This window comes from Ochlerotatus camptorhynchus, unplaced genomic scaffold (genome assembly GCF_037179485.1).
Source record: "Ochlerotatus camptorhynchus isolate MF236.1 unplaced genomic scaffold, CSIRO-AGI_Acam_v1.1 ptg000274l, whole genome shotgun sequence".
In the NCBI taxonomy this organism is placed as follows: Eukaryota; Metazoa; Arthropoda; class Insecta; order Diptera; family Culicidae; genus Ochlerotatus; species Ochlerotatus camptorhynchus.
Window position 1 is genome coordinate 8,595,136 of NW_027040763.1, and position 26,837 is coordinate 8,621,972.

The following is a 26,837-nucleotide window of genomic DNA, read 5'->3' on the forward strand; positions in this document are numbered from 1 at the left end:
GTTACATTGGTCTATTTGAAAAGTGACGCGAGATTTCAGTGTAGCGTGCTCAACTGCTCGATTCAGCGCTGCCATTTATACAGATTTATCTGTATTATACAGATTTTTTAATCTTAATACAGACCCGATACAGAATACAGATTTATCACAGATTTTTAAATTACAATACAGATTTATACAGATTTTTATAAAATGCTTGAGAAAAAAAAATCTATATCAAAATAAGTTATCAAGCAGTACTCACTAATATCAATATATGTTATAATTTTGATATTCTTCGCATATCTTTTAGCTCTCATTTTTGTTCTGTTAGCCATCAACTCCATCAAAATGAAATCAATTTGAGTTATCAGGAATAATGAAAACAACATAATTCTTGTTTTCATTTTGTTCTCACCCTTTGCTCGGGAACCTATCAAATTTCCATCGACAATTAATCATGTTATGGTGTTTTTGACAGCATTCACAACCAGAGGACCAACCGCTTTCGGATGCATATAGAGCTGGTAGTAAACGATTTGAGATTGCATGGGGATTTACAGTATTAATTGAATATTTCCAATATAAGCATGTATGTTAAATACAAGAAAAGTGCCCGAGCACATTAAAATGGTACAAATACAAGTACTCGTAAACATTTTACTTGCATTGAAAATGTATTTCGTAAGAAATTGCGGATTTTCTGATATTCTCCATACTGCAAAAATGATTTTACCAGCACTGGCGGGGCGACATCTCTCGACTTTTCGGTGTAACTACCACACAAATGATGTAATTAATTGTATTCATCTATATTAAAAATATCAAATAGTAATGAACTCGTGCACTTTTTTGCATTTAAAACTGCTTATCAGGGAGATAATGAATAGAAACTAACTTCATATCACTCTTATAAATAAGTACGGACGATATCACAAATGGCGCAATTATATCCCGTATGGTTAGTACGATAGCCCGAATAGGTGGTTAAGCACTTTTTATGGTTATTTTGTATGCACTGTATTTGTAAAATAACAAAACATGATTAATTAAGAAAAAAATCGTCAATACAGAAAATACAGATTTTTTAATAGAGTGGATACAGATTTTTTATAAAACCACCTGGCAGCTCTGGCTCGATTATTCGGGTATCGGCTTAACGTAAACAAACAAACAAGAAAAAAAAACAAACTTCAGTTACTCGTCGTACTGTTTTGTGATTATTATTCCTATAAAATGGATACTACTTTAATCAAAACGGAATACACATCGATCCTGAACCTTCAACAAGTTTGCCGATTGTGTTTGAGTCAGGAACTGCTGGAAGACATATTCGCTCAGAAGGATCTTAATCTGTTGATATCTGCTTACCTCTCGATTGTGGTAGGTATAAGCTGGAGTCCAACATTGAATGCCGTCACTGAGGTTGGTTCGTCTCTTTCAGGTTTCCGAGAATGACAGCATCAGTCGATCCATCTGCTTTCTCTGCCGGACACGGTTGCACGAATTTCGTGACTTCCAACTGCGGTGCCTTGAAGTACAAGACGTGCTGCAAAGCGAGTCAACCCCGGTCGTAAAGGAAGAACCGTTGGATGAAGCAGAAGAGGCGGGACCGTCATCAGAGGCGGCACCGCAATCAGAGGCCGATGCTGAATTGACTACCGCTACTGAGGAGATCTTGCAACCGACAGAAGTAGCTGCAGAGCACGGTAAAATACCAAAACCTACTTTTCGGCTCGTTACGAAACGTGTAAAATACGACCACGAAAAGAAAACGGAATGTTCTATCTGCGGCGAAAAGATTCACGATTCTCGTATGGAAGGCCACCAGAATAAACACAAAGGTTAGTATCAGGTTTGCTTTTCTTATTATCTTTAATTTGGAACTTTACATTTCGTGGAGCAGGTCTTCAACCGTACAAGTGCATGCATGGCTGCGTGAATGTGAGTTTTCATAGCCGACAAGTCCAGCTGTATCATTATCGGAATATGCATAGCGCACAGCAATACGAGTGCGATATTTGTGACAAGTTGTTTCAGTCCAGGAAAAAGCTCTACGATCATAAAAGGGTCGCTCATACGTCAAGGACAAAAGTATGCTCGATTTGCGGCAAAGCGTTCCTAACACCGTAAGAAATTTTAGAATAATCACGAATCAACTAACTTTTAACGAACCTTCTGAATTTCAGCTCTGCACTGAAAGATCACATGAATTATCACAATCCCAACCGCGAGAGGAAATTTCCCTGTCCGGTTCACAAGAATTGGCGTATGAAGTTACATATGAAAATTCATGACAATGATGACGAGAGTCGAAGAACCAGGTCTAGTGCGAAGCAGGATTTATTGGAGCCACCAAGGGTGCAAAGTGACGGCGGTGTCGATTGTACGGAAAACCCAATCGAACAGGTTGACGCCGGTGAGGAACATTTCTCTTCGTTTGAAACAGGAAAAGTTAAAATGGAATTAGAAGCAGAACCTGAACAAGCGCAATATTCCGATGCAGTTGTGGCGGGAAGTTCTTCTTGGGTTGAATGTGGCGGAGAACCTGAAAGGGAGTTGCAACCAACCACAGCTACAGAATGCAGCTCCCAACAGCAGGATGAATCGAATTCAGAATCAGAACAGCAGCAAAGCTCGAACTTTTCAAGAAAGCGTAGATCCAATCCGCTAATAAACTGTCCCATCTGCGGCAAACAGATCAAGGAATCTGCTGTGGAAGGCCATCAGAATTTACATAATGGTAAATACCGTCTCCCATTACCAATTGAAATTCTATTGCTAACATTTTAAAGCTAATCCTTCTTAAAACAGATCATCGGCCATATAAATGTGAACGTGGCTGCGATGATGTAGATTTTCATTGCCGAACGAGTCGCAAGAACCACTACCGGTTCGCTCACAGCACACAACAAGAGTGCGACATTTGCCATAAGCTGTATACATCCGAGGCAAGTCTCGCCAATCACAAAAAGTACATGCACGCAGAGAAAAGATTCAACTGCGCCTTTTGCGACAAAGCGTTCACAACGAGGTAAGCACACATGAATCGATACTTAGCCCACACCACAATCCTTATTCATTTTAGTGCCCACACCAAGCAACACATGAAGAAGAATCACTTATATTGAAAAGTGTTTACTGTCCTCCTATGGCTCCTTAACTGTTTGGAAGGAAAATTAATATTTCCTAATTCTCAATGTTTCTCACAATCAGATACCAAGAACATGCAAATAAAGATGTTTTTCTTCGGGCAAATCACTGCTTGTTTATATTACAAGTCCATATGATGACAAGCAATAAGATTTCAAGTGCTTGGATTGGACTAGCTTTTCAGAATACAACTATTAATTAAGAGAATTTTTGATTTTTTTTTTGTTCCAAAAATGTTAGAATGAATTCTAGAGATAACACCAAGGTGTTTCACTTTTGGAAACTCAGCCAGCATGACTTCCGCCTGTGACCAATGCGCTAAACCAGTTAAACAACAGCAGATCGCTCAGCTATCGAAACGAATCGCATGGACAAATCCGACAAACTCTGATTTCATGCGTAAACCGCCATTAAAACGACGCCGCGTTGAAGGCTCGCTCACTAGCAAACCACTTGTTGGTGGTTCTTGTTGTGTCCTTGAAAAGGTATAAGATTACTCTGTTTACTAAAAGAATCAAACACGTCCGTCGTTGTTCATGGTCAGCGATATAAGAGACCGACACTCGTCTTTATTGCAGCTTTTTTTTTAACTTTATTTAAGAGATTTTTAGCCTTATAGGCTATAGTTCATCTCTAATTTATTGCAGCTTCGACCGTTTAACACATACAATATATCGTTCGAGTGAACATCACTGATCGTTTATCTTTCAGACCGTATTTTATCGCTAAAAGGGTTTCGATTTTTACACCGGACATATCAGTTCTCCCTCCTTAAGACATAACGCTAATTTGACTAGATTGCAGTACATTCGATTAGTTAGTTAAACTACACCAAAACTTCCTTTAAATTTAGCTTCGAACTGATATCTACATCAACAAATTTATTTTAAGCATTTTTCAATTTCAGATAACTTGTAATTTCAAATATCGAACTCGAAATTCTTCTCAGATGCTTCAATGATAATTCGTGTTAATTCACTTTTTCTTCTTCACGCGATTCCAAGGCTTCATTGCTTCTGGAACATCGCTCGACTTGAATCTTCCTCCTCCTTGTTCGTTTTTGATCGCGAATAGCTTCTCGTAGCGATAGGACTGCGTCTAGCCTGCTTGAAGCACCTGCTATCGCTGTCCTTTGCTGGTACCACTGGTACATCTGGAAATCCTCGAAACTCTTCCTCGTCAGAAACGCTGTTTTCTCGTGGTCTTTTTTCTCTCTGTATAGGTATACTTTTTTTTTTGACTTTAAATGATCTTTATTTCTTGTGTTTGTGTGGTTTACATGTATGAATTTTCAAGTGACACAGATGCGTCTTTTCAACTTTAGTACATTTGACATTTTAATTATTAATTACAGTTCCTAGTCCTATCAGGCCTGTTTTAGAGACTGACCACCTTGGTGGGATTGGTTTGTTTTAAATTGAAAAAGGAAACTACTTATAACTACTATTTACAACTACAACTACTATATACACTTAACCTACTATATACAAATTGCTTATCAAAGCATGTTCTGATAAATTACATTTTTGTGCAAATTGAGTCTTAATTTTGTTAATTTTGGAATCTATTTTGGCAATGCCTGCCTCTTCATGTAAATTTGTTATTCTAGTGTCGAAAGGACGATCAAGAACCATCCTCAGCACTCTATTTTGAGCGACCTGAATTTTGTTCCTGTGAGTCTGTGCACATGATTCCCACACCGGAGCTGCGTAGAGGATCGCAGGTGCTATGATTTGTTTGTAGACAGCCAGTTTGTTCACCTTTGAGAGGCGGGATCTGCGGCAAATCAGCGGATACAGACATCTAACCAAGGCAGAACACTTGATTACAGTTTTCTCTACATGCGAACGGAAGAGGAGCTTTTCATCGAACAACATCCCGAGTTAGGTAACTTCGGAAGACCACTCAACCCTTGTGCCATCCATGATTACAGTACAAGATGGAGCCGGTTTTAGTTTGGGCGATTGCCGATGGAGGAACATGATCGCTTGTGTTTTGGAAGAATTGATTTTAATTTCCCACGTGGTGGCATAATCAGCAAAGGCGTTAAGGGATCGTTGAAGTTTGTTAGTTATTTCGCGAGGCATCCTTCCTTTGACGGATGTCGGAAGTATAAATGCTGTAAAGCAAGGGGCCCAGCAAACTGCCTTGCGGGACTCCTGCTGGGATGGAAAACGTGTCTGAAAGACAACCATTCAACGATACCTTAAACGACCTTTGCTGGAGGTAGTTACGGGTGATTTTAATAAGATGTAAAGGAAAGTTGAAGTTACAAAGCTTGTACACAAGTCCATCATGCCAAACATTGTCAAACGCCTTTTCAACGTCTAACAAGGCCATGGCTGTGGACTTGGATACAGCTTTGTTACTTCGGATGTTATTCATCACCCGTACTAGCTGGTGATTGGTGGAGTGCCCCTTTCTGAACCCAAACTGTTCCGGAAGGAGATTGTTATTTTCCTCGACAAACTTGAGCAAACGATTGAGAATGAGTTTCTCGAACAATTTGCTCAGCGCTGAAAGGAGGCTGATGGGTCTGTAGCTTGAAGGCAATGTTGGATCCTTACCGGGTTTGCGGATTGGTATGATTTTAGCTACTTTCCAGATACTTGGAAAGTAGTGCAGTTCCAAACATCTGTTGAAGATAGCGGTTAGAAGAGACTGCACTTTCATGCTGAGTCTCTTCAAGATCAAATTGAATATACCGTCAAACCCGGGAGCCTTCATGTTCTTGGTGCATTTCAGCGCTGAGCAAATTTGTTGTACTGTAATCATATCCGCCGGAGGCACGACACAAGGGGTGGCATCTAGGTTTTGAACGCATTGCGCAACCTGGTTTTCGAGCGGACTTTGGATAGTCGAGCCAAGCAAATGCGATGAAGCGACATGCTTACCGATCGCATTTGCTGTGGGGTGATTAAAAGCCGATCGTCATCATTTTCGACTTAGAGAGGTGCCCAGACAACCAGAAGTCGTATAAGATTGTATATATTACATCGTATAAAATATGAGTTTAAATCACTATCGCATATCTGTATACGCTATGTACGGTCGATGTGTAAAATTCATCGCATATTATGTTTTTTCACGAACTTATTACGACGAATAGGCCAGACTCGCATAAATATACGCACGATCCCATATTATGTTGGTTTAAAGTCGTTAATATTTCACACAACGATGAATATGCATGCATTAGCCATATTATCCATATTACATCGTATTATATATGGTACACATCGTATAAAGTGTTACCTCAAAACACGATTTACGATTTAAATTATGATAACAATATAATGTACATCATATGTATGAACCAAGTCGGTTCATGTTGATTTTAAATCGTATGTAATATGAATTTTACTCGTAAGGATAAAATTAAAGCACAATATCAAAATTATTAAAGCTTGAGTGTTTTCATTAAGATCAGCAAGTATTATTAAAAAATGCGTGATTATTTGACAAAAAGGAGAATAGTTAAGGCTCGAAAGAGCGGAACCTATAGCCGACTGCTTCAGCGATATAGAAAGAAGTGGAAACTTTCTAGAAACAACAACCCAGATCCTAGCAAACAGATAGAACGAGCCATAGAGCATCCTGATGAATTTCTGCCTGAGATTCAGAACCATGTGATTCCCGAGACATTACCTATAAACGATGCTGATGATTTACCAGACATTTCCAACGAGGACCAGTCTGTGTCGGAAATCCGTAAGCTTAAACGTATCTAATATTGCTTCAATTTACAATCATACATTTTCAGCTGGTCGTCAAGATCTTCTTGCTGAACTTCGCAGCTGGTCTGCTGAGTTCCACATTACTCAGGCTGCATTGAAATCTCTTGTAGGGATTCTCAACTCCAACCTAGGTTTAAATCTGCCGAGTGATGCCCGCACCATCATGAGAACTCCAAGAAACTTGAACATAATTGAAATGGGAGAGAACGAACGATATTGGCATCAGGGTGTTGAGAATTGCCTACGAAAAGCTTTGGAACAGCTTGATCGACCATTATCAATATCTTTGAATTTTAACATCGACGGTTTGCCAATTCACAAAAGCAGCCTTAAAAACTTCTGGCCAATCCTGTGTAATATTCACGAATTGCCCCACATATCTCCTATGGCAATAGGAATATTTTATGGAACCAGCAAGCCAAAAAACGCAACTGAGTTTCTAAATCCGTTTATAGACGAGCTTTTGCCAATTCTAGAAACAGGATTGATGATAAATGGATACCAGGTTGTACAAGTGCGTTGTTTTGTGTGCGATTCTCCTGCCCGATCATTCATCAAAGGAGTGATGAATTTTAATGGTAAACATGGTTGTCTCAAATGTACAACCAAAGGTAAATTTTGTCACACAGCTGGCACAGTAATATTTCCTCAAATTGATGCACAACCTCGAACCAATGAGAAATTTAGAAACAAAGAGTATCCTGAACACCAAAAGAGCGATACACCTTTGCTCCGTTTACCTATTGATATGATTGAGGATATAATTGTCGCCGACGCACTTCATCTTTTGGAATTGGGTGTAATGCGGAAGTTACTGAATGGATGGCGTACGGGATCTATGACGAAGCGAGCAAAGTGGAGTACTGTAGAAAAAGGCGAAATATCTAATTTACTCGTAAGAATTCGTTTTCCTAAAGAAATTCACCGTCGAATGCGTTCATTAGAGCATGTTTCCCTATGGAAAGGCTTAGAATATCGCAATTTTCTGAATTACGTTGGTTTGGTTCTACTTAAAGACTATTTACCAGAAAAGTACTATCAACATTTCCTGTTTTTGTTTTGTGCCGTTAGAATTTGTTCTGTTGAAATGTATAAAAGCTTCCTTCCGGTTGCAAGGGAACTGTTCAACGATTTTGTAAAAGATTATAAGGATTTCTATGGTATAGAATATATCACTAGTAACGTTCATAATCTCTGTCATGTAGTGGATGAAGTAGAGAGGTTTGGACCGTTATCTACCCTATCTGCTTACCCATTTGAAAATTATCTTCATTCACTCAAAAAATTGCTTCATACTGGACCGCTACCTTTAAACCAAATTGCAAACCGTTTAACTGAACTTAGTAAAGAGGCCTCGAAAAGTATTAGAAATGCATGTCAAGTGAGTACTAGAACCATCCGGTCAGTCGAAAAAACAGAAACGAAGGTGACAATAACTCTAACAGATTTTACTTTGAGCACTAACTTCGAAGATAAATGGATTCTTACCAAAGATCTTACAATACTGTGCATGGAAAATGCTATACCAAACAATTCAGGCTGGAAAATTCAAGGTCGTTCCATACTTCTTAAATATGACTTTTTCAGTAAACCATTTAAATCATCATTTATTCATATTTTTGCTGCCAGAGAAGAGAAAAACAATTATTCTAAAGAGCAAGATTACGATTTAGATTGTATAATGTGCAAATTAGTTGCTATTCGAAGAAAAAGCGAAATTGTATTTGTACCTCTCATTCATACTGTAAAATAAAAATTGAAATTATGGTCGGTCATTCAGTCCACATTTTATTTTGAATATCTTTGTTTTTTGTCTTATTCTGATTCATCGTAAAAATAACAATAACAATAAAAGTAAGCAAGTGACTTAACATGTTTAACCAAAAAATATCCGTCGAAATACGAATAATAAATTTAAACATCAGCGAATCCAGCAAACTCTTGCGACTCATCTTCAGCGGTGCTCATTGAAGTTTCAGCCGGTTCAGGTTTATCCTCAACATCATCCGACCCATCTTCATTAGAATCAGTGGTGGCATTATCGGTTTGTACACTATCCTCGTCATCATCCTTGCCATTGACATCTTCAGCTTCATTTTCATCATCATTGGCTTTTTTATCCCGTTTTTGGCGGCATGTAGGCTTCATAAGCTGCTTACTTGTGGATCGTGCTTTAGAGTAACGGAAAAGTTTGTCCTTACAGAAAGACTCCAGTTTTTTAATCGTGTAAAATGGGTCACCAACGCGAACTATTTTCAGAAGCAGTTGAAGGACATTAGCGAATTCACGGAAACCCCGTTTTGATTTATTTCCTCTGTTGATGCCTGTCAGGTAAAGTTGTTCCAAAATGCTCGGGTGAACAAACAGTCTACGATTAAGTAACATGCCGAATCGCCTCTTTCCGAGTAGGTATCTGGAGCAATTATTTTTGAGAAATATTTGACCTGTAAGATACGTTTTGATTTAGACCTCTCTGATAGATATGTTGCGTTGGATATTGTTCTGGAAACATTGCTTATTCAGAGAAAAATTAATATATGTCGTCAGATTATTTGATAACCGCGTTGAAACATTTTCTTTGAAGTGGCAATATGCATGGCAATATATTGATCTTTTTAACGCAACATTAAATAAAATCATACTTCATTTGTTCCATTTCTGTCTTCAATTTGGCCATTTCAGATTTCACCGATTCTATCTCGAGTTTAAATTCATCGCGCGAAATCATATTTCCTAAAAGCATGTAAATGGTTAAGGGCCTATTCAAGTTAGGAATATGGGGTTACGTATCACTTCGTCGTACGTCATTTATACAAATAAACTAATACTGTGGGCATAGGCATCATACGACGAAGTAGCATGGAACCATAGACGATAAACCTGGATTAACAATAGAAAAGGGCCCATCAATATTTGTAAACAAACCGTTCTAAAGCCCTTTCCTCTCAAAGCGAAGATCACCTACGCAAACCGACACCATAAACGTTTAGGAGAAACTTTCCCCTATCCGATGATAATGTTGGTTTGTGTGGGTGGTCTTCGCTTTGTGAGGAAAGGGCTTTAGAACCGTTTGTTTACAAATGCTGATGGGCCCTTTTTTATTGTTGATCCAGAATATGGCAATTCATTTGATTTCATACCTGGTGCGTTGATGGCTCCGGAGTCATTTGTAGATGGATTGATGTAGACGATGCCGTCATCACTTACGAAAATAGATTGGTGTTGTTCCTGATTATGAGTCAGTTCAAGCAGGTCTGCTGGTATCAGATCTGCATCTATTAAAAACATGAAATTAATAAGCGTTTACTTATGGGTTATATTTTTTCACCTTCCGGGAATGAATTGTTTCGCTTTTCTGAAATGGCGTTTGACGGATGTGATGCAACGGAGTCAGATGGATGCGATGGCATTCCTAGCGATTTTACCGATGGACCCGGTACCTCATCCTGAGTTCCAAGAGCTCGTTCCTGATACGGTCGTTCTTGAGGCCGACTTGATGCTATCCCGGAAGCATTGTTCTGTGGTGATTGCAACAATACACCCTGTCCTACGTCCGGAACTGCTGGATTTTGTTCCTGATATGACAACCCGTTTGAACTAAACTGAACTGCTGTGTTCGATGAAGTAATTTCTAGGAAATTAAAAATAATAAGTAAATTTAATCAGCGATAGTAAACCAGAAGCCATACTCCCGATTATCTTGTTGTAATCCCTAGATCTTTGCGAAGTAGCTGATTTCGTTTTGCAGTTCTTTAGTAGCTTCCTTTTGGCATCGATGTCTGATATGTCATGTTTAAGAAGCTCTTCGGCGGCTGCTTCTGCTGCTTTCAGGCTTTTGTATTTACGAGAAGTAATTGCCGGTATTTTCTTTGTGGCACCGTGGAAATCAATACCATTCGTCCGCATTTTATCTAGTTTTTCGTTTGATGACAGCTTGGGCCACATTAAGTAACCATCACGTACCCACGAAGCAGGAACCGCTAGCACACGCAGCTGCTGCTTCTCAAAGAACTGTACCACAGAAAACATATTGGGGAAAATTGATTATTATTCTTATCAATCCGACAATAATTCATTGTATTATTGAGAAACTTACTGTTATGAAGTTAATTTCGATAGTTAATAGCAATTCCGAGCAGTTATTTTGACACTATGATACACTAAATGTTTGGAGAAACAGACGACGAGACGAACGCGAACGCGAATGTAAACAACAATGGCGGCATACAGAAAGTTCCTCGTATAGGTGTACATATTATATCACGTATTTACAAAGTTTCTCGTATATAATTACAAATTAAATCGTGAAACAGTATCTAGTAGACTTTAAATTATACGATTTACTTTGACCTTATAAGCGGTGAATGTAAAATGTCATAGTTAAAAATCAGTACATTCGATATCTAGGATGTGGTGCAGTGTACTGGATGCCGCTTATCAACATGAAAGTTCGTAGTTCGAGGCTGAGCCGGGGGTGATAAGGTAATAATTTATAAATGATAATAAATGTAAATTGATGAGAATTTGTCAGATCAATTGAAAGGATGAGAAATCTGCTAGTTATAATAGGGTTTGTGCTACGAGAGAATATTTTTTTTTTTAATTTCAAATAAACTATACAGATCAAGTCGCATAAAATACCAAATAATATCCTAACAATATACATCGGAAATCGTGAATTATGGTTAAAGAAATCACTGAGCAGAAACATAGTCGTAATTGAACCCATTTTACATCGCAAATAATGATATAACAAGTCGTACTGTGGCTTGAGTTTAATTGCAAATGTGTAGTTTTTAAGTCGCATAAAGTAATGAAAAACGTCGTAACAATACACATAAAAAATATCAGACAAGTAATGAAATAACTCGTAAGAAAGTCTGTGAAGTCGTATATATTTAGTTTTTAAATCGTTGTCGTTTTCTAATTATCAGGCACTGCACGTATATCGCCTCCACTTTTATACGTATAAGGACTTTTTTTGCATTATATGCGATTTAACATGAGGGGATATACACATGTATATCACGGCCATAAATTGTGATATCCATGCAAAATGGTTTACTGGGTGGAATGGGTTTGGGATGATTTTTCAGTACCTTGGCTACCTTCCAGAATGGTCTGGAGCGGTCGTCCAGATTCTGGACAACACGCCCGAAACTTTCATTTCGGAGTGAGTCCATTCTGGAAGCAATCTGCCTGTTCAGATCGGCCATTTCACGTTTTTTGCCCAGATCTACAGTCCTCTGAAACTGGCGTCTACGAACATTTCTCAGGCGAATCAAAAGTTGGGTGTGGGAATCAATAGCAATAAACTTACCCCTCACAGGAACTCGTCGGACGCGGGCGCTTTGGCCGTCGTATTTTGTTTATCATCGCGATTTGGAGTCACTACCTTCTTGTAAGTCGATAGTCCGGCTCGTTTTTTGGCTCGATGCACGGTTGTAGACGATACACCCAGCTTATTTGCGGCATCTCGGAGAGAGAGGTTAGGGTTTCGCTTGAAACTACCGGCAACTCTCTTTGTCGTCTCAGCGGCTTCCGGTTTTCGATTTCCCCCCGATCCAGACTTCCTGGCTGTCGACAAACGTTCCCCAAACACTTTAATTACATTTGTAACGGTTGATTTGGCAACTTTTAGCGATTTTGCCAATTTTGCGTGCGAGTAGCTCGGATTTTCGCGATGCGCGAGCAAAATTTTGATACGCTGCTCTTCTTGCTTGGACGGCATTTTGACAACTGAAGAGTGAATTCCAAAATCAAAATAGGAGCAACATTCTACACACACACACCTTCAAAATGAGGGGTGTTTAGGTTTTTTAAATGCAAAATTGAAAGAAATACGTCAAGTTGATATTGACCAAATTTTGACCGTATCACCCTTTACTCCTATTCATCGGACGTGTGCTCTTTCTGCTCTGCTTAACTTGGTGAAATATTGTAGCGAAAATGAGTGTAGTTCGTAAAAACACACTTGTTGTTGACTTCAGTGTACTTCCAGTTCGTCCCAATGCGGGAAAAGTGCAAAAATTCTTCGAGAACAATATTAAGCTTCAATATTCGGACGTTAGATGCATTCAGTTTTATAACGTCCGAAATTGTGTTTTTATTGCCCGCATAAACGATAACCATAAGGAGTGCCTAACAACCTATTCAGGTTATCATCCCAACAATATTCGGTACGGTGACACGATTTGTGATATCGTTCATGTATGGTGCTCGTATATTAGGGTGAGATGATAGACAATGAAGTTGCCTTGCGCTATGAAAAGGCGCACAACTATAAACACGCGAACTACAAAAATAAGTAGTAAGTATTCATTTGTGAATATCAAATACTCATAAATGGGTAATCTTTTTACTCATTTAATGGGTAGTCCCAGTCTCCATCAAAAATGCTTACTATGTACACAGCAAAAAAAGTTGTTGAATATTACATCTAAACTGCTGCAACCAAGTCAATCCATCGGTTGTGTAATATCACATTGTACGATGTACATCGATTTTGCGAACAAAATTACATCCATTGATGTAATATTGTATCTGCTTTTTGCTATTACATCATTATTCCATACATCAGCTTGAATTACGTTGATCGATATTACATTTTTTTTGCTGTGTAGTCATTATTGGCCCAGTCGGCGCCGCCGGGATGTTCTGAGGCATAACATCTCTGATCACGCCTTCCTTCGGATGGGAAGTAAAGCCGTTGGTCCCCGGTTCATGAGTTGATGGGTCGATAGGTAGGGTTCAAGTGTGGGAGCTGCCTTCCTGGCACGTCGGTAGCATTGGTGCGAGACGGCTAATACATAGGTGCCTCAGTCGGAAGAAGTGTTAGTTTGTTTACTTAAATGAACCATGCCCATTTTGTTATGGCATGTTTGCTATAAGAAATGCGCCTCGTGTTTATTAGCGAATTTCACATCAAAGATTGATTAATTGAGTAGGAAATCAGTTTGGCACGGCATTTGTGAACAGCATACACCTTCCGGTAGTATGAAACAGGTCAAAAACTGTTCAAATCCGGAGATAAAAATTTTTGTTTTGAATTTCTGTATAGCAAAACGGCATGAACATAAACGGCAAAGAACTCACCAACACTGGAAGACTGTGAGTTCCTGCCCACCTGTCATTTTCCATCTCGGCATTGGTGCTCAGCACGGAAAACAAGATCGACGGAAAAAACAAACCAAAGAAAAAAAAAATAGTCATTATTGGGTATTTTGCGTTACCGTGTAGTGTAGCTTTTAGATTTAAATATTTTTTTTTCAGTGTAAAGCTTTACTCATTTTAGGATAGTTTTAAAAGAGAGAGATACGCATACACGGCGAACGTACAAATTTGAGTTTAGTTCACTCATAATCGCCTAAAATGCAGGAACTCAGCGATGAGTAAATTTGTTTCATGGTTTCCTGTGGAAAACCTAAAAAATCTGCCGGAAAATGAGGATATTGACGAAAATTTTATTCAGTCTCGGAGTAGTACCAATTGACGAGTGCACGGATGGATTTGAGTTCACTCACTCGACAAAAAGTGACACAACAGCGGGGCCCTGTTTACTAAAAATGAACACATATATGTTCATTTTTAGTAAACAGGGCCCCGCTGTTGTGTCACTTTTTGTCGAGTGAGTGAACTCAAATCCATCCGTGCACTCGTCAATAGACTGAGTGCGAGACGGTTTTATGACAGGTGTGCAGGAACTCACAGTCTCCCAGTGTTGGTGAGTTCTTTGCCGTTAATGTTCACGAAAAGTTCACTATTTTGCTATACAGAAATTCAAAACAAAAATTTTATCTGCGGATTTGAACAGTTTTTGACCTGTTTCATACTACCGGAAGGTGTATGCTGGTCACAAATGCCGTGCCAAACTAATTTCCTACTCAATTAATCAATCTTTGATGTGAAATTCGCTAATAAACACGAGGCGCATTTCTTATAGCAAACATGCCATAACAAAATGGGCATGGTTCATTTAAGTAAACAAACTAACACTTCTTCCGACTGTTACACCTATGTATTAGCCGTCTCGGCCCCGCTGTTGTGTCACTTTTTGTCGAGTGAGTGGACTCAAATCCATCCGTGCACTATTTATAGTTTAAAAGTTTGACCATTTGTTTTGAGACCATTCTGTAAGCATTTCAACAATAAAAACAGTCTAAAGTCAGTAGACAAAGAAATGGTTGAACATTTTACATCAGTCTGCCGGTTGTGCATGATCAAAGAAGGATCCCTTGAAGACATATTCAGGTGCGAGGATCTAAACGTGTGGATATTGGATTTCCTCTCAATTGTGGTAGGTATTGGATAAGAATTTGTTTTCACACATCATGCTATCTTAATCTGTCCGACTTAGGTTTCCAAAGACGATAAAATCAGTCTGTCCATCTGCACTGGCTGTCGGAGGCGGTTACACGAATTTCGTGAGTACCAGTTGCGTTGCCTTGAAGTGCAAGATGTTCTACTTCGCAAATCAATCGCGGTCGAGGAGGGAGATTTATCGTTTGTGGAGTCGGAAGACCTCCAACAGCATACTGCCGATGTTCACGGGGAACATCAAACGACAGTAGCAGATGCACCTGTCATAAGGAAGCAATCCCGTTTTTGCAGACAAAAAAGCGAAAGCAGCAGCAATAAGGTAACATGCACTACTTGCACTAAAAAAGTTTTCCAATATCGCTTGGAAGGCCACCAGAACAGACATCAAGGTCAGTTTATTAGTCATTCAATCAATCAGCTCTAATTCACTAACAACTCTCAAGCAGGTCTTCGACCTTTCAAATGCGAACGTGGCTGCGAGAACGTGGACTTCAACTGCCGATATAACAGACAGCACCACTACCGGAACGTTCACGACGGGGAACAACACGAATGCGACGTTTGTCACAAGACGTTTCGTAACAAAGCTTGTCTGTACTATCACATAAAGGGCGTTCATGCGCCGAAGACATTCGAGTGTCCGGTTTGCAACAAGGGGTTCAGCACATCGTGAGGATTTTAGACGGCATTCATGGGTCAACTAATCTTATGGATCTTATCATTTCAGCTCCCGTCTGCTAGCGCACAAGAAGCGGCACAGTATCCGTGAGAGGAAATATCCCTGTTCGTTGTGTAGTCTTTCGTTCTTTACGAAATATATTCTACAAATCCATATGAAGACGCATCGTCGGGTGAATGCGCGGGGACAGAAGCAAACATTGGTTGATGCAGACCAAGCTGTGGAAAATCCTGAACGAATGCAGGCTGACACATCTCTGACCATAGGGGAAGATAAGTTTGCGGAAAAGGAAGTGAAAATTAAGCCTGATCCCGAGCAGAGCAACGATGGAAAAGACTGTTCGATTCCAGATGAAGAAAAACAGCTGTGTTCCGTTTGCGACAAAATTTTCCCCAAAGTTCGCATGGAAGGTCATCAGAATTGGCATCAAGGTCAGTATCTACTAGAATTAAATTATTGATGGTTGACCGGCATCTAAATCCCGGAACAGGTCTCCAACCCTTCGAATGCGAACGTGGCTGCGAGGACGTTGATTTCCACTGTCAACAAAAGCGACTGCAGCACTATCGGAAGGTTCACGACAGACACGAGTGCGATATTTGTCACAACTTCTTCCGGTCTAAGAAAACGCTTAGAACTCACAAGCAGGGCGTTCATGCGGCGAAGACATTTGAGTGCTCAGTTTGCAACCAGAAGTTCACAACATCGTAAGAAGAGCCGATCGGACTAAAATATATCGGGAGTAAAGTTACGAATCTTCCCTATTTCAGAGCGCGTCTTAAAATTCACACGAAGTTCGTTCATGATCGTGAGAAGAATCATGCATGTCAGAAATGTAGTAAATTGTTCTGCTTCAAATATGAACTTAATAGGCATTTGAAATCGCATGGGAAGGAAGAAGGAAGAAGACAAGCGAACAGGCAGATCGTCGTAATGGAAACATTGGTGAAACTTGAACCGGGGGCAGATTCTAAGCAACTTCAAGATGACATGCACGACGACTTCTCATCTATGGCCATGGAGGAAGTGGAGAAAATCGATGTCAATGTCCGGAAAACTGTTGAGAAACTGGAATGTCAAAAATGTGACAAAAAGATTCTCGAAACAGGCATGGAAGCACACCTCAATTGGCACGAAGGTCAGTATATGCATGAATTTCCTAATGATTCAAGTCTTTCACCTTAAGCTTGTCTTATAACAGGTCTTCGGCCCTACAAATGCGAACGTGGCTGCGATGGTGAGGGTTTCAGAAGTGATCAATTGCGACAGAACCACTATCGAATTGTTCACGAGAAAAATGGGTGCGATATTTGCCATAAGACGTTCCGATGCAAACAAAATCTGAACAGCCACAAAAGGAGCGTTCATGGAGCAAAGACTTTCACGTGTTTTTGTGGAAAAGCGTTTACAATAAAGTAAGAAGAAACGACGAGGCTTCCCGAATGGATTAATCTGGGAACCAGTTTCAATTTCAGATACCGTCTGGAGCGGCACATAGACCAGGTTCACAAGGGCGACAAGGATCAGTGCTGTCCGATGTGCAGCAAAGCTTTTACCAGAAAGCATGACATGATTAAACATATGGAGATTCACAAGAAGAACGAACAGGACGAGGAGCCTGCCGAGTTTGAGGATCTCTTTGAGGCAGAAGCGGTGAAAGTTGAAACTCGGGATGATATTGATGATGATTCTATCATTAGCATAAAAGAGGAAATCAATCCAACAGATGCAGCTATTCAGAAAACAACCGAATCATAATGATCTGAGTGGATTCAATAAAAAATAAGAAAAAATCTTTAGATGAATAATCAATTATGCCTGGGATCACACAAGATAAACAAATATTTGAACCGCTACCGCCACCTGTTGAATTTGAAACGTTCAAACATGGCTTTCGAAGATGTTTGTCAGACTTTTACACGATTGATTATCTATACTGTATTGCACCATTGGACGCAACAGACATTATTACTATGTGCTTAAAAATAATCACTTACCACATCGATCCGCACGACACACTTAGCTTAATTCTCGATACCTGACGTACGACAGCTCAGCCTTGTTACTTAACTAAAGCCAACATAAATCAAAAATATACCAATCCTAAATCGGATAGTACGGATTGGAGGAGGAACTTTGCTCATACCCGCTGGTATCCGGCTCTTCCTTGATCATCGGATCCAACATGTGCTCGTGGACGTACTCTGCCGGTCCGCCGAAGTCCTCCGCTTTCCGCTTCACACTGATCGGTCCGAAACCGTGATACTTGCGCACGTGCAGCGTGTAATTGGAAACAATAATGTTTCCGGTTCGATCCTTCGACAGCTTTGCCTTGGTGCTACACAGAGGGCAGAAGACGTATGCGTCCGGAACACCCTGTTCCGTAACGACTTGAATGTCCAAGTTGTCCTGGATAATTTTCAGGTAATCCGGAAGAATCTCCGCTTGGTTGTTGCTGAAAACAGTAGAACCATATTTCATTCGAATGATCTACGCTTGAAACCTAATAAAGAAATAACTTACGTCACAGCATTGAGGACCTTCTCCCGCAGCATTTGTCGGAGCGTTTGCGGGTCTTGGTTCTGCAGTTGCGAGCAAACCACCGGCCGCGGTTCACTATGGTGATGTACTGTGCGTAACGATTGGATAAAACTATCCAGTCCCTTCTTCCGGACCGACAGGGCTATGTTCTTCATCATTCGCCGCTCGCCGGATCGAAACCGGAACTCGCTCGGTGTGTGGCAGTACACTCCGAAGTACTTCTTCATCAGCTTTTCGTTGGTGGCAATCCGCAGCACCGTCGGGATGGTCCGCGCCTCCTGCTCAATCTGATCGATCAGCTCATCGTCCAGATCGGCGATAGAGGAATTGCAGAAACAGGAAAATTGCAGAAGGTATTTGATGTTTTCCGGAACTGGACCCACCAGCTTTTCGATTTGCATCCAAAAGTGATACTGATCAAAAGAGAGAGGTTTCGGGTGGTCAGTGGCCATTTTCCGATCGGTTCAGTAATATACTGAAGGCGAATGACGCGTCGAGTCCAATTAAAGATAATGTTGGCCAATTACGGTCAAGGAAAAGTCGTGAGAGAAGCGGACCATGTTCCAGGTAAAGAACAAACTATCTTACCTCGAGCGGGTCCATGCTTCTTACATGGAGATGGGTATCCTGAAGGCTGGACGTTAATCAAATTCACCAGGAAATTTCTATTTATTTGAGGCGTACCGAAAATTTAATGTCCGACAAGATTCGTGATCTCGCTGATGCGTTGTTTTTGTTTTTGACGAGTGCACCGATGAATTTGAGTTCACTCACTCGTTTTTAGAAGTGACACAAGCTGCGGGCAATGTTTACTTATCATGAACACTAAATGAGCACACGATTAATGAGAATAACTTAAAAGCGAGTCACTTATACTTACACTGATAGGCAAAATAAAGAAATCATTTTTTGAATTTCTCTCATTTATTTCTTAAATACACGGATAGAAATCTCCTTATAGCTTTTGGCAAATTTATATTGCTGATTATTCATAAAATGTATAAGTCAACGAAGTCAACTAATAAGCAGATGCCTTGCAAAAAGTTAATGAAGATCATGTGTCAAATGAAATGTATAAGCGGTCACACATACCTTTTATGCATTCTTATAGGACCTATGTGGTTTGCCTTATGGAATGTAACTTTAGATTACTGGAGTCAGTAAAATTTTACTGGGTTTTTGAATTGCGGACCAGTAATCATCACAGAAATAATTTGCATTACCGAACTATCCGTAAAGTCAATCTGTCAAAAATAACTGTTCATTCAGTAATTGGTTCGAGTTGCGTATAATGGAAAACTCAGCTTTTTTTTTTTGTTTATTTTGCTGCAATTTAACTGACAAGACAGTTATTTGGTACATTATTGTACCGTGTTATCCAGTTACATTAAAAGTTTTGTCAGGAGAAAAGGAACTAATTAATTTCAATAGTAATAAGACGGCCAGGAGGAAAATCATTTATTACAATGTTAATTGCATTTTATTTTTCTCATATTTTCAGGATACTGATAGGAAGCTACAACAACCATAAAATCAATCCAAACTACGGAGAAACTTTTCGCCCGTAGTTGTTATGTTTCCCAGTCCCATAAAAACTGAATACAAAAAATTGCTTGTCGCTTGATCGACAATCTACATTGAAGACAGTCAACGACATGCACAACATATGAAAACATTCCAAGAAATTCCTTTTCAAAGGAATAGTGACGTTCTTCCAGGAGATAATTCCATCGGTGTTGTCTTCAGGGAATTTTCCACGGACGTAAAGTGTAGGAGTTTCATGGTTCAATGTTGGTATTGGGTCATCCATCTAAATGAATTGAATATAATTTGATCACAAGCCATAGCTAAATCATGCACTATACGTCCTTTCAACGATTCCAGCCAATGGATTATCGTTGGATGAGCTCCTGTCGTCATCCTTGCTTCGCTCCTTTCCTCTGCTTGAATCTAGGCTTGAATTCTTCAATCGGATGATTCCCAATGCCCGTATGGTGTCTGTGTAAATAGGCATTAGTTATCAATTGCATTGATTCTACATTTAAAAACTTAAATTACCGTTAGTAACACACGTCAACGTATTCGGATAAGCAACTTTGCACTTTGTTGCACAAAATATCAAAACCTTCTTCAAGCTCCCGAGCCTGAAGGGCCACCCACATTAGATCCGTTTGCGTTGCGTTGACGTAAATTTGACAGTTAGACAATAGATTTAGCTGTCACTTTGCCGCAACAGCTGCGTGGGCCTTGAGGGTACATTTTTTGAAAATCGATTGAAATCTAAAATAAATTAAATCAAAATTTAGTATCGGTTTTACCACCCGTAGTGGAATTGTTGGTGGAATCTCATATATCTAATTAATTAACTAAAATAAACATAAATCTTTCTTATTGCCACCTAATTGCTTCGGAAAAAAAATCAACTGAGCCTAAATTACTCAACTTGTAGTCATCCTAGTAAGAAAAATAAAAAGTAATATAAATCCTACCAAATGTCCATCGAAGCCCGCAGCTACCGGAAAATCTTGCATGAAGATGTGAAATTCTTTATTCTGGCGAAATCTATCACGATCAGCAAACGTTTCGAGCCATAACTCCTCAACCGGTTCTTTGTATTTGGGCCAGGGCACAGAAACTTCAGTTCTTCAACCTATAAAGCACAATTTAAACATTTGGTCATTCAATATTAATGAATCAACAATTAATTTACCAACTGTCTGATATCCGTCAAGTTATCCTGAATGTCTTTATTGCATTTTGGTCTTCTGGCACAGGGATTGTCTTGCTGCGGATTATTTTCCTGTCCGTTGACTTTCGAACGAGGTACTCAAGATGGTAATGTAGACGTCCTGTAAGGCGATGTTTGCCTCTTGCATGCGGATAAAACCACAGTGCTTGTGGAATGTCCAGTGTACTCGATCGTAAGATTGAGTAAGAATCCACCAAGGAGATTGTCAGTAGATTTTTGTGAAATGCTGATGGTCGACTAGAATGTATCGAAATGTATGATTGAGCATTTTAATTTCTTTTTAAAAAAGACGTTGAATAATTACATTCCATAATTCAAACGCAGATAATCACACAAAATTTGTTTGATCTGTGTGAGTAGTTTGTCGGTGGGTTTGTTGCCTTGTTTCTAGGACTCCATTACTTTAAGCCCTGTGGCAGTCCTCTCAAGGATCCTATCGATATTAATTTTCTTAAATTAAAAAATAGTACATTAGACTTATACGAATCTATAGATATAGGTATACCTATAGTCACTGAACAAGAAGGGTCATTTTATTGATAGTCAACATCGACAAGCTTATTTTAGCCGTAATGCTGTTTTAAAAGGCAAACCATAAGGCTGATGTTTTGGTAAAAATGTTTAAGTGAAACACATAGATAAAATAATTGATTTTCGTTTCGTGTAGGATGCTGCACGCTGACGTCACGAATGAACGCGACGAACACACATTCATCAGTTTGACATCAAGTGGTGGTTTGTTTGTTAGTCGATTCAAGTGGATTAAAGGATTAAAATAAAAAGAATTTAAAAATATGATTTCCGACTATATTCGTTTGAAAAATATTCCTCTTCAAGAAATCTAAAAAAAAAACAATAAATATTTTTTTTTAATTTTTTTTATAAGTCCATGTTAACAAACCACTGGCAGATGTCAAAAAAGTGAGGTTAATCCGACGGTGCAGCTCCCTATTCATCAAGATATTCATTTAAAGCTTCTCTTATGGAATACTGAAAAAAAGAGGCACTTAAAAAAAAATCAATTTGTATTGAAAAGAAAACAGAGACAAAAAAAGTGCCCACTTTAACAATCGATATGTGTTTCCATCGGAAAACCCCTCAATTGTTAATATTTTGATATTTTGACACTAGTTTTGACATGTTTTGAAGCAAACGGTTCGACCTGGTGCATTTGTACACGTGATCGCATTTGATTCAATTGAAAAAAGAAGAACGCAGTGATTTCGAAAGATATTCCCTTGGGTATTCGAAAATTGGTGATTCATGATGTGCAAAACGGTGAATCGCACCGGGCTGTCGATAGGAAGTACAGTATCAGCAAGGCAGCTTTACATTGCATATAAAGGCTTTCTATAAAATTTGCTTCATAATGTCGATTTTAAAGATAAATTAGATTCCTAATGAATAATATCTCGCACCTGCCGATATTATCCGATTTCATTCACTATTCATCGATAATGTTGGATGTGGTAGAATTATCGAGCATTATGCTGATGTTATTTTTAGTGTGTTTTGTTTTGTGAACTGTCACTTTCTTGAGCACCTGCTTTTGTGATTGTTGCATGTTCAAACAGAATTGATGACCAAACGGACCAAACGTGACCAAACCCGTCGATGCTGATGTTCACCGGATGCCTGAGATTGGCGAAGTCTGTTGAGGTAGTGAAGGAAATCAGTAATGACCTCGGAGATATCCGAGAATTTATTCCTATTGTGTGTAATGCGCTATACTATCACCTCAAAATTTCAAGAGCACAGCTGCCACAAAACATACAACAATGAAACTGGAACGTCACATATGATGCAGCAAACAGGGAGTTCCAATTTCATGAGCGATGTCACAACTGTGACCGAAATTTGTTCTCTAGAACACTTGAAGTGATCATCTATCATGCGGAAATTTGTGGACTTTTCACGAGGGGCGATCAACTTTGTATATCAGCTGAATTGTAAGTACACACTTCGGAAAATACAAAAAAAAAATACGTAAATGTGTACACGCTGAAACTAAAATACCATAATAAAAATACTCAAAAATACGTCGAAAATACTTTGTACACGAAAAATACATTTCAAAATTCAATTTAATACACTTTAATACAAAAATACACCAAACTTAAAAATACATAAATACGAAAAAAAATACAAAATACACCTACAAGTCGACAGCCCTTCGACTCTTCAAGGAATCACCATAAATGATTTTTGAAGAAACGATTTTCGAAAAGATTTCTCGACCAAAGGCTGGATCAGCAAACTTGTAATGACCTTATCTTGTAATCTGAAGCTCGTCTACGCAAACCAATTCCACCAATCAGATAGGAAGAATTTTTTCCTAGCCAAAGATGTTATTGATTTGGCAAGGCAATCTTCGGTTTGCGATAAAAGCGCAACACAATATTTAATTACAAAAGCTGATCCGCCTTTTTGTAGTGTTGGTTGAGGTTTCACGACGTTTCTTTCTTACTGTTGTTGAGAGAGTGAAACAAGAAACTAAATTCCATGAATTTAATCCGTCGATGTTGTAAATTATAAAATTCCTAAGAATGAAACAGTTTTTACTGGTAATGTCAGCAGATTAATCAATTAAGTTTAAGTTAATCTTACTTTTAGTGTTTCTAGTTTCTCTAACAACTGTAATATTCGAATATCCCGCAGCTAACGACCTGTGTTTGTGTATATAATATTCGTTTAGTATTTAAATAGCTATAGTTTAGAATTAAGGAATTTCTCACCTATGAGCTAACGACAATACAATGGCATTCGTCATTACGGGCTGTTCAAAGCCTGGTTCTCATTGAATAACCTCCTTTTCGTCTAGATGTAGTATTATACGATATTTTCACTCTTATATCATTATCTTGTAAATAACTCACCTAAATTTAGCTTAATCCGAACAATTCAGTAGATGATAGTTCAAATTTCCGTAAATTTAGGAATAACCAATTTAGTATTAAGTACTCAATTGTCGTTTAGCAAAAAAAACTGTAGATTAATTTGATTTAACGATGGCCGCTTTGTTGTTATTTTGCATCTCTTCGGGTGATGATTCATTCGTAGCTAAGAGGAAGAGGTGACAATTGGCTTCTTCCTCTTTTATTTCTATCTCTATCTCTATCTTTATCTATCTCTATCTCTATCTTACGCACATGAAATCGACCAATCAGGAAGTGGTTCGCGTTTGACAGAAAAGTGGTTTTTTTTCGCCCCCGTATTGTCACCTCTTCTCTTAGATTCGTAGTGCTATTAATCCCTTGACCAGCGCTGGGTGTGGCGTACAGTAGCGGAGCGTTAAATGTGGGCACGGTCACGTTTGATTCTGACGGGGCGTAGTCAACACTTACACACAAAGAACAAATATTGTTGCTATAAAAATAATGCAATTTTAAATTTAAAGTTTCCCAAATTGTGTAGTTTTAACATCGATAATATTCTAAACGAAAGTTATTTTTTTGGTTTGAAAGTGTTTCTTTTAATTATCCACTCGTAATTTTAAAAGTGATTTTTTTTAAATAAAAGTTGTTGAACTGTCAAAAATACCTCCTCATTGCGATGTTTTTGGCAGCACTGGACTTCAGTTTGGCGCTAAATTTGACGGGCGACACAAAACAAGGCGAAGCAGTTTTCCATTGAATTGAATTTACACTTCACTCACTTTGCTTCCACCCCAGCTTCCACCGGATTTACCAGGCAGAAAATCATTAAAGTGAGAAATTTTAGGAATGATCACATACACAGTTTTCATTCATTTTATTTTTGCAGAACTGGAACCGGAAAGCTAGCCAGGATGCAGATTTTTGCTTTCAGCTTCCGCCATTCTTGAGGATGTTTCGCAGGGCCAATGTTGGACTTCATCATAGTTCAGGGCACCAGATTTGGACAAACTTGACTCAACGGATTGAATTCATCTAGTATCCAGGTAATTATCATGCATTACATTATCCAGGACATTACCTCAAGAGTTGTTCAAGCCTATTCGAATAATTCCACCACAGATTTTCTTACGTCACCCTAAAGATGCCTGTTCTGTTCCCCTTGTGTGTGATGGAGGATTTATCATGCACGTGATCAACCCGGTGATGGGAATACCGCAGTAATCACAAATTTGCCTCGTTTTTCAACAACAAATAGTCATCAAATCAAAATCAATGACTGATATCCTGAAGGAAGCAACCCACCGCCACGACGTCTTTGAAAATCGGGTTATCATAATAATTTATTGTTATTGTTGTTTATGTCAAGTGATAAAAATATTTCTGGATCTATGTATTAACCAAATAAAAACATATTTTAGAATTTAAAATGTAATGCGACGTGATTAAATTGAGAATGCTGTTTTTTTTACTGAAAATATTTAATTTTACGAAAATACCACATGTCATTTTAAAAGTTTAATTTTTTCAACACTGTCTGGCTTTTCATTTGACAGTAGTGCAATTCGTTTTGAAAGCTTAAACTTTTAAAATAAATGGCCGGAAAACTTTTGAATTGACATTTGATTGACTTTCGCTTTGAAAGCTAACTGCTTTCTACCAAAAAGAACCAATGCAAACTTTTAATTATATCAATGTTTTTTTTTAATTTTAGCAACGATTTTTCTTTGTGTGTATAAATAAATGACTGTCATCGTTACACTCAAAAAATTCAACACGTTTGATCGAAAGGTTTAAACACTTGATTTTTTAAATGCACAATCACATTTACTTTAAGTGTATTTCACCTTGGTTCAATGTGTTATACACGTTAATTTCTGGTGTTTCATACTTTGAAATGTTGAAAATCTTTCACTATCTATTCAAGTGTATTGCACATTGAATCACACTACTGTTCAAAACAGATGGATTTAAAGTGTTTCGCATTTCAATGCAATGTGAATTGCTTGCTCAGAAAGGTAAACATCGAAAACAAGAGTTGTGACTTTATCCTATCAACCCGCTTCATATATTAGAACAACCGTGGCACAGTGAGATCGAAGGAAGACTCCGGCAGCAGCACACCCCAACAGTCCATGATCGAATCCCAAATCAGACCCATTAAGGCTGTGAACCATTTGCCGAGTTTAATTTAACTCGTGGTTAAAAGTGACATTTCGAAAGTTATTTTCTATGTTCGAAAATCCCTGTGCTGTCGATCGACCGGTTTTCGAGCCACGGTTGTCAAAATTTAACTTCTTGTCTGTCAGAAATAACCATGCTCGGATAGCAGGGTTAATCGATAACTTTCCATCTGTCAAATTTTAACCAAAAGTTAAAATAATCTACCAAATGGTTCAGAGCCTAAAAAGATATGTGAAAGCTCTGACCTTTGGAAGTTTTGTTTATATATTTGTCGATTAATTTTTAGAGTCGGTAAAGTAGAAGTCGATAAAGTAGAATATTGTAGAATATTGAACTATGATGTGCAAAGCTATTGATATCACCATATGAGGCACATAGAATCCAAGTGTGTCACAATTCAAATCCATAGTGTTCAGGCATGGTTCATAGCATAAGATTCACACATGAAATGGATGTGTTTCACAATCAGCGCAAAATTAAGTGTGAGACACATGATGATGACGTGTGGAATTTTTCAAGTGTACCTGTCATCATACTTATACACCGAAAATAGTTTTCATGTAGCTTCCATTGGAATCGCAAATGATTTTCATCCATAAACAAAATTAATGGAATTCATCTTA

The 26,837-nt window shown here is 38.7% G+C and overlaps 3 protein-coding genes and 2 pseudogenes across 5 annotated transcripts in view; 2 read left to right on the forward strand and 3 right to left on the reverse strand.

Annotated features, from left to right (window-relative positions):
- Positions 1–19,113, reverse strand: part of LOC135705742 (uncharacterized) — a 210,526-nt gene extending 191,413 nt beyond the window's left edge. Inside the window, exons 1-3 of one of the 2 annotated variants that reach the window (XM_065227591.1) lie at positions 18,997–19,113; positions 18,391–18,821; positions 17,949–18,322 (exon numbers count right to left, since the gene is read on the reverse strand). In XM_065227591.1, coding sequence (XP_065083663.1) covers positions 17,971–18,322; positions 18,391–18,821; positions 18,997–19,011 — 798 coding nt within the window. In that variant the 5' untranslated portion in view covers positions 19,012–19,113 and the 3' untranslated portion in view covers positions 17,949–17,970. Of the gene's footprint in view, positions 1–17,653; positions 18,323–18,390; positions 18,822–18,996 lie in introns of those variants that run through there. The other variant, XM_065227590.1, reaches the window with a different exon arrangement.
- On the forward strand, positions 1,186–17,628 carry LOC135705698 (zinc finger protein 62-like). Of its 2 annotated transcripts, none has more exons than XM_065227499.1 (8): positions 1,186–1,362; positions 15,226–15,577; positions 15,635–15,857; positions 15,916–16,298; positions 16,358–16,574; positions 16,638–17,005; positions 17,069–17,282; positions 17,343–17,628. In XM_065227499.1, the coding sequence occupies exons 1-8, from the start codon at positions 1,216–1,218 to the stop codon at positions 17,623–17,625; spliced, it is 2,187 nt and encodes a 728-aa protein (XP_065083571.1). In that variant the 5' UTR covers positions 1,186–1,215; the 3' UTR covers positions 17,626–17,628. The 2 variants fall into 2 exon arrangements, with proteins under 2 accessions (XP_065083571.1, XP_065083572.1); XM_065227500.1 differs by lacking the exon at positions 1,186–1,362 and adding an exon at positions 15,021–15,165 and having other exon boundaries at positions 17,331–17,628.
- Positions 1,391–3,222, forward strand: LOC135705798 (zinc finger protein 454-like). The gene is made up of 5 exons (XM_065227650.1): positions 1,391–1,823; positions 1,886–2,108; positions 2,169–2,722; positions 2,794–3,013; positions 3,068–3,222. Exons 1-5 carry the CDS (start codon positions 1,391–1,393, stop codon positions 3,108–3,110), a joined length of 1,473 nt encoding a protein of 490 aa, XP_065083722.1. The 3' UTR covers positions 3,111–3,222.
- On the reverse strand, positions 8,784–10,898 carry LOC135705799 (uncharacterized; annotated as a pseudogene).
- A 1,494-nt stretch (positions 19,114–20,607) lies between the features above and the next one.
- LOC135705827 (uncharacterized) lies at positions 20,608–23,927 on the reverse strand (annotated as a pseudogene).
- Between the last annotated feature and the right edge of the window lie 2,910 nt (positions 23,928–26,837).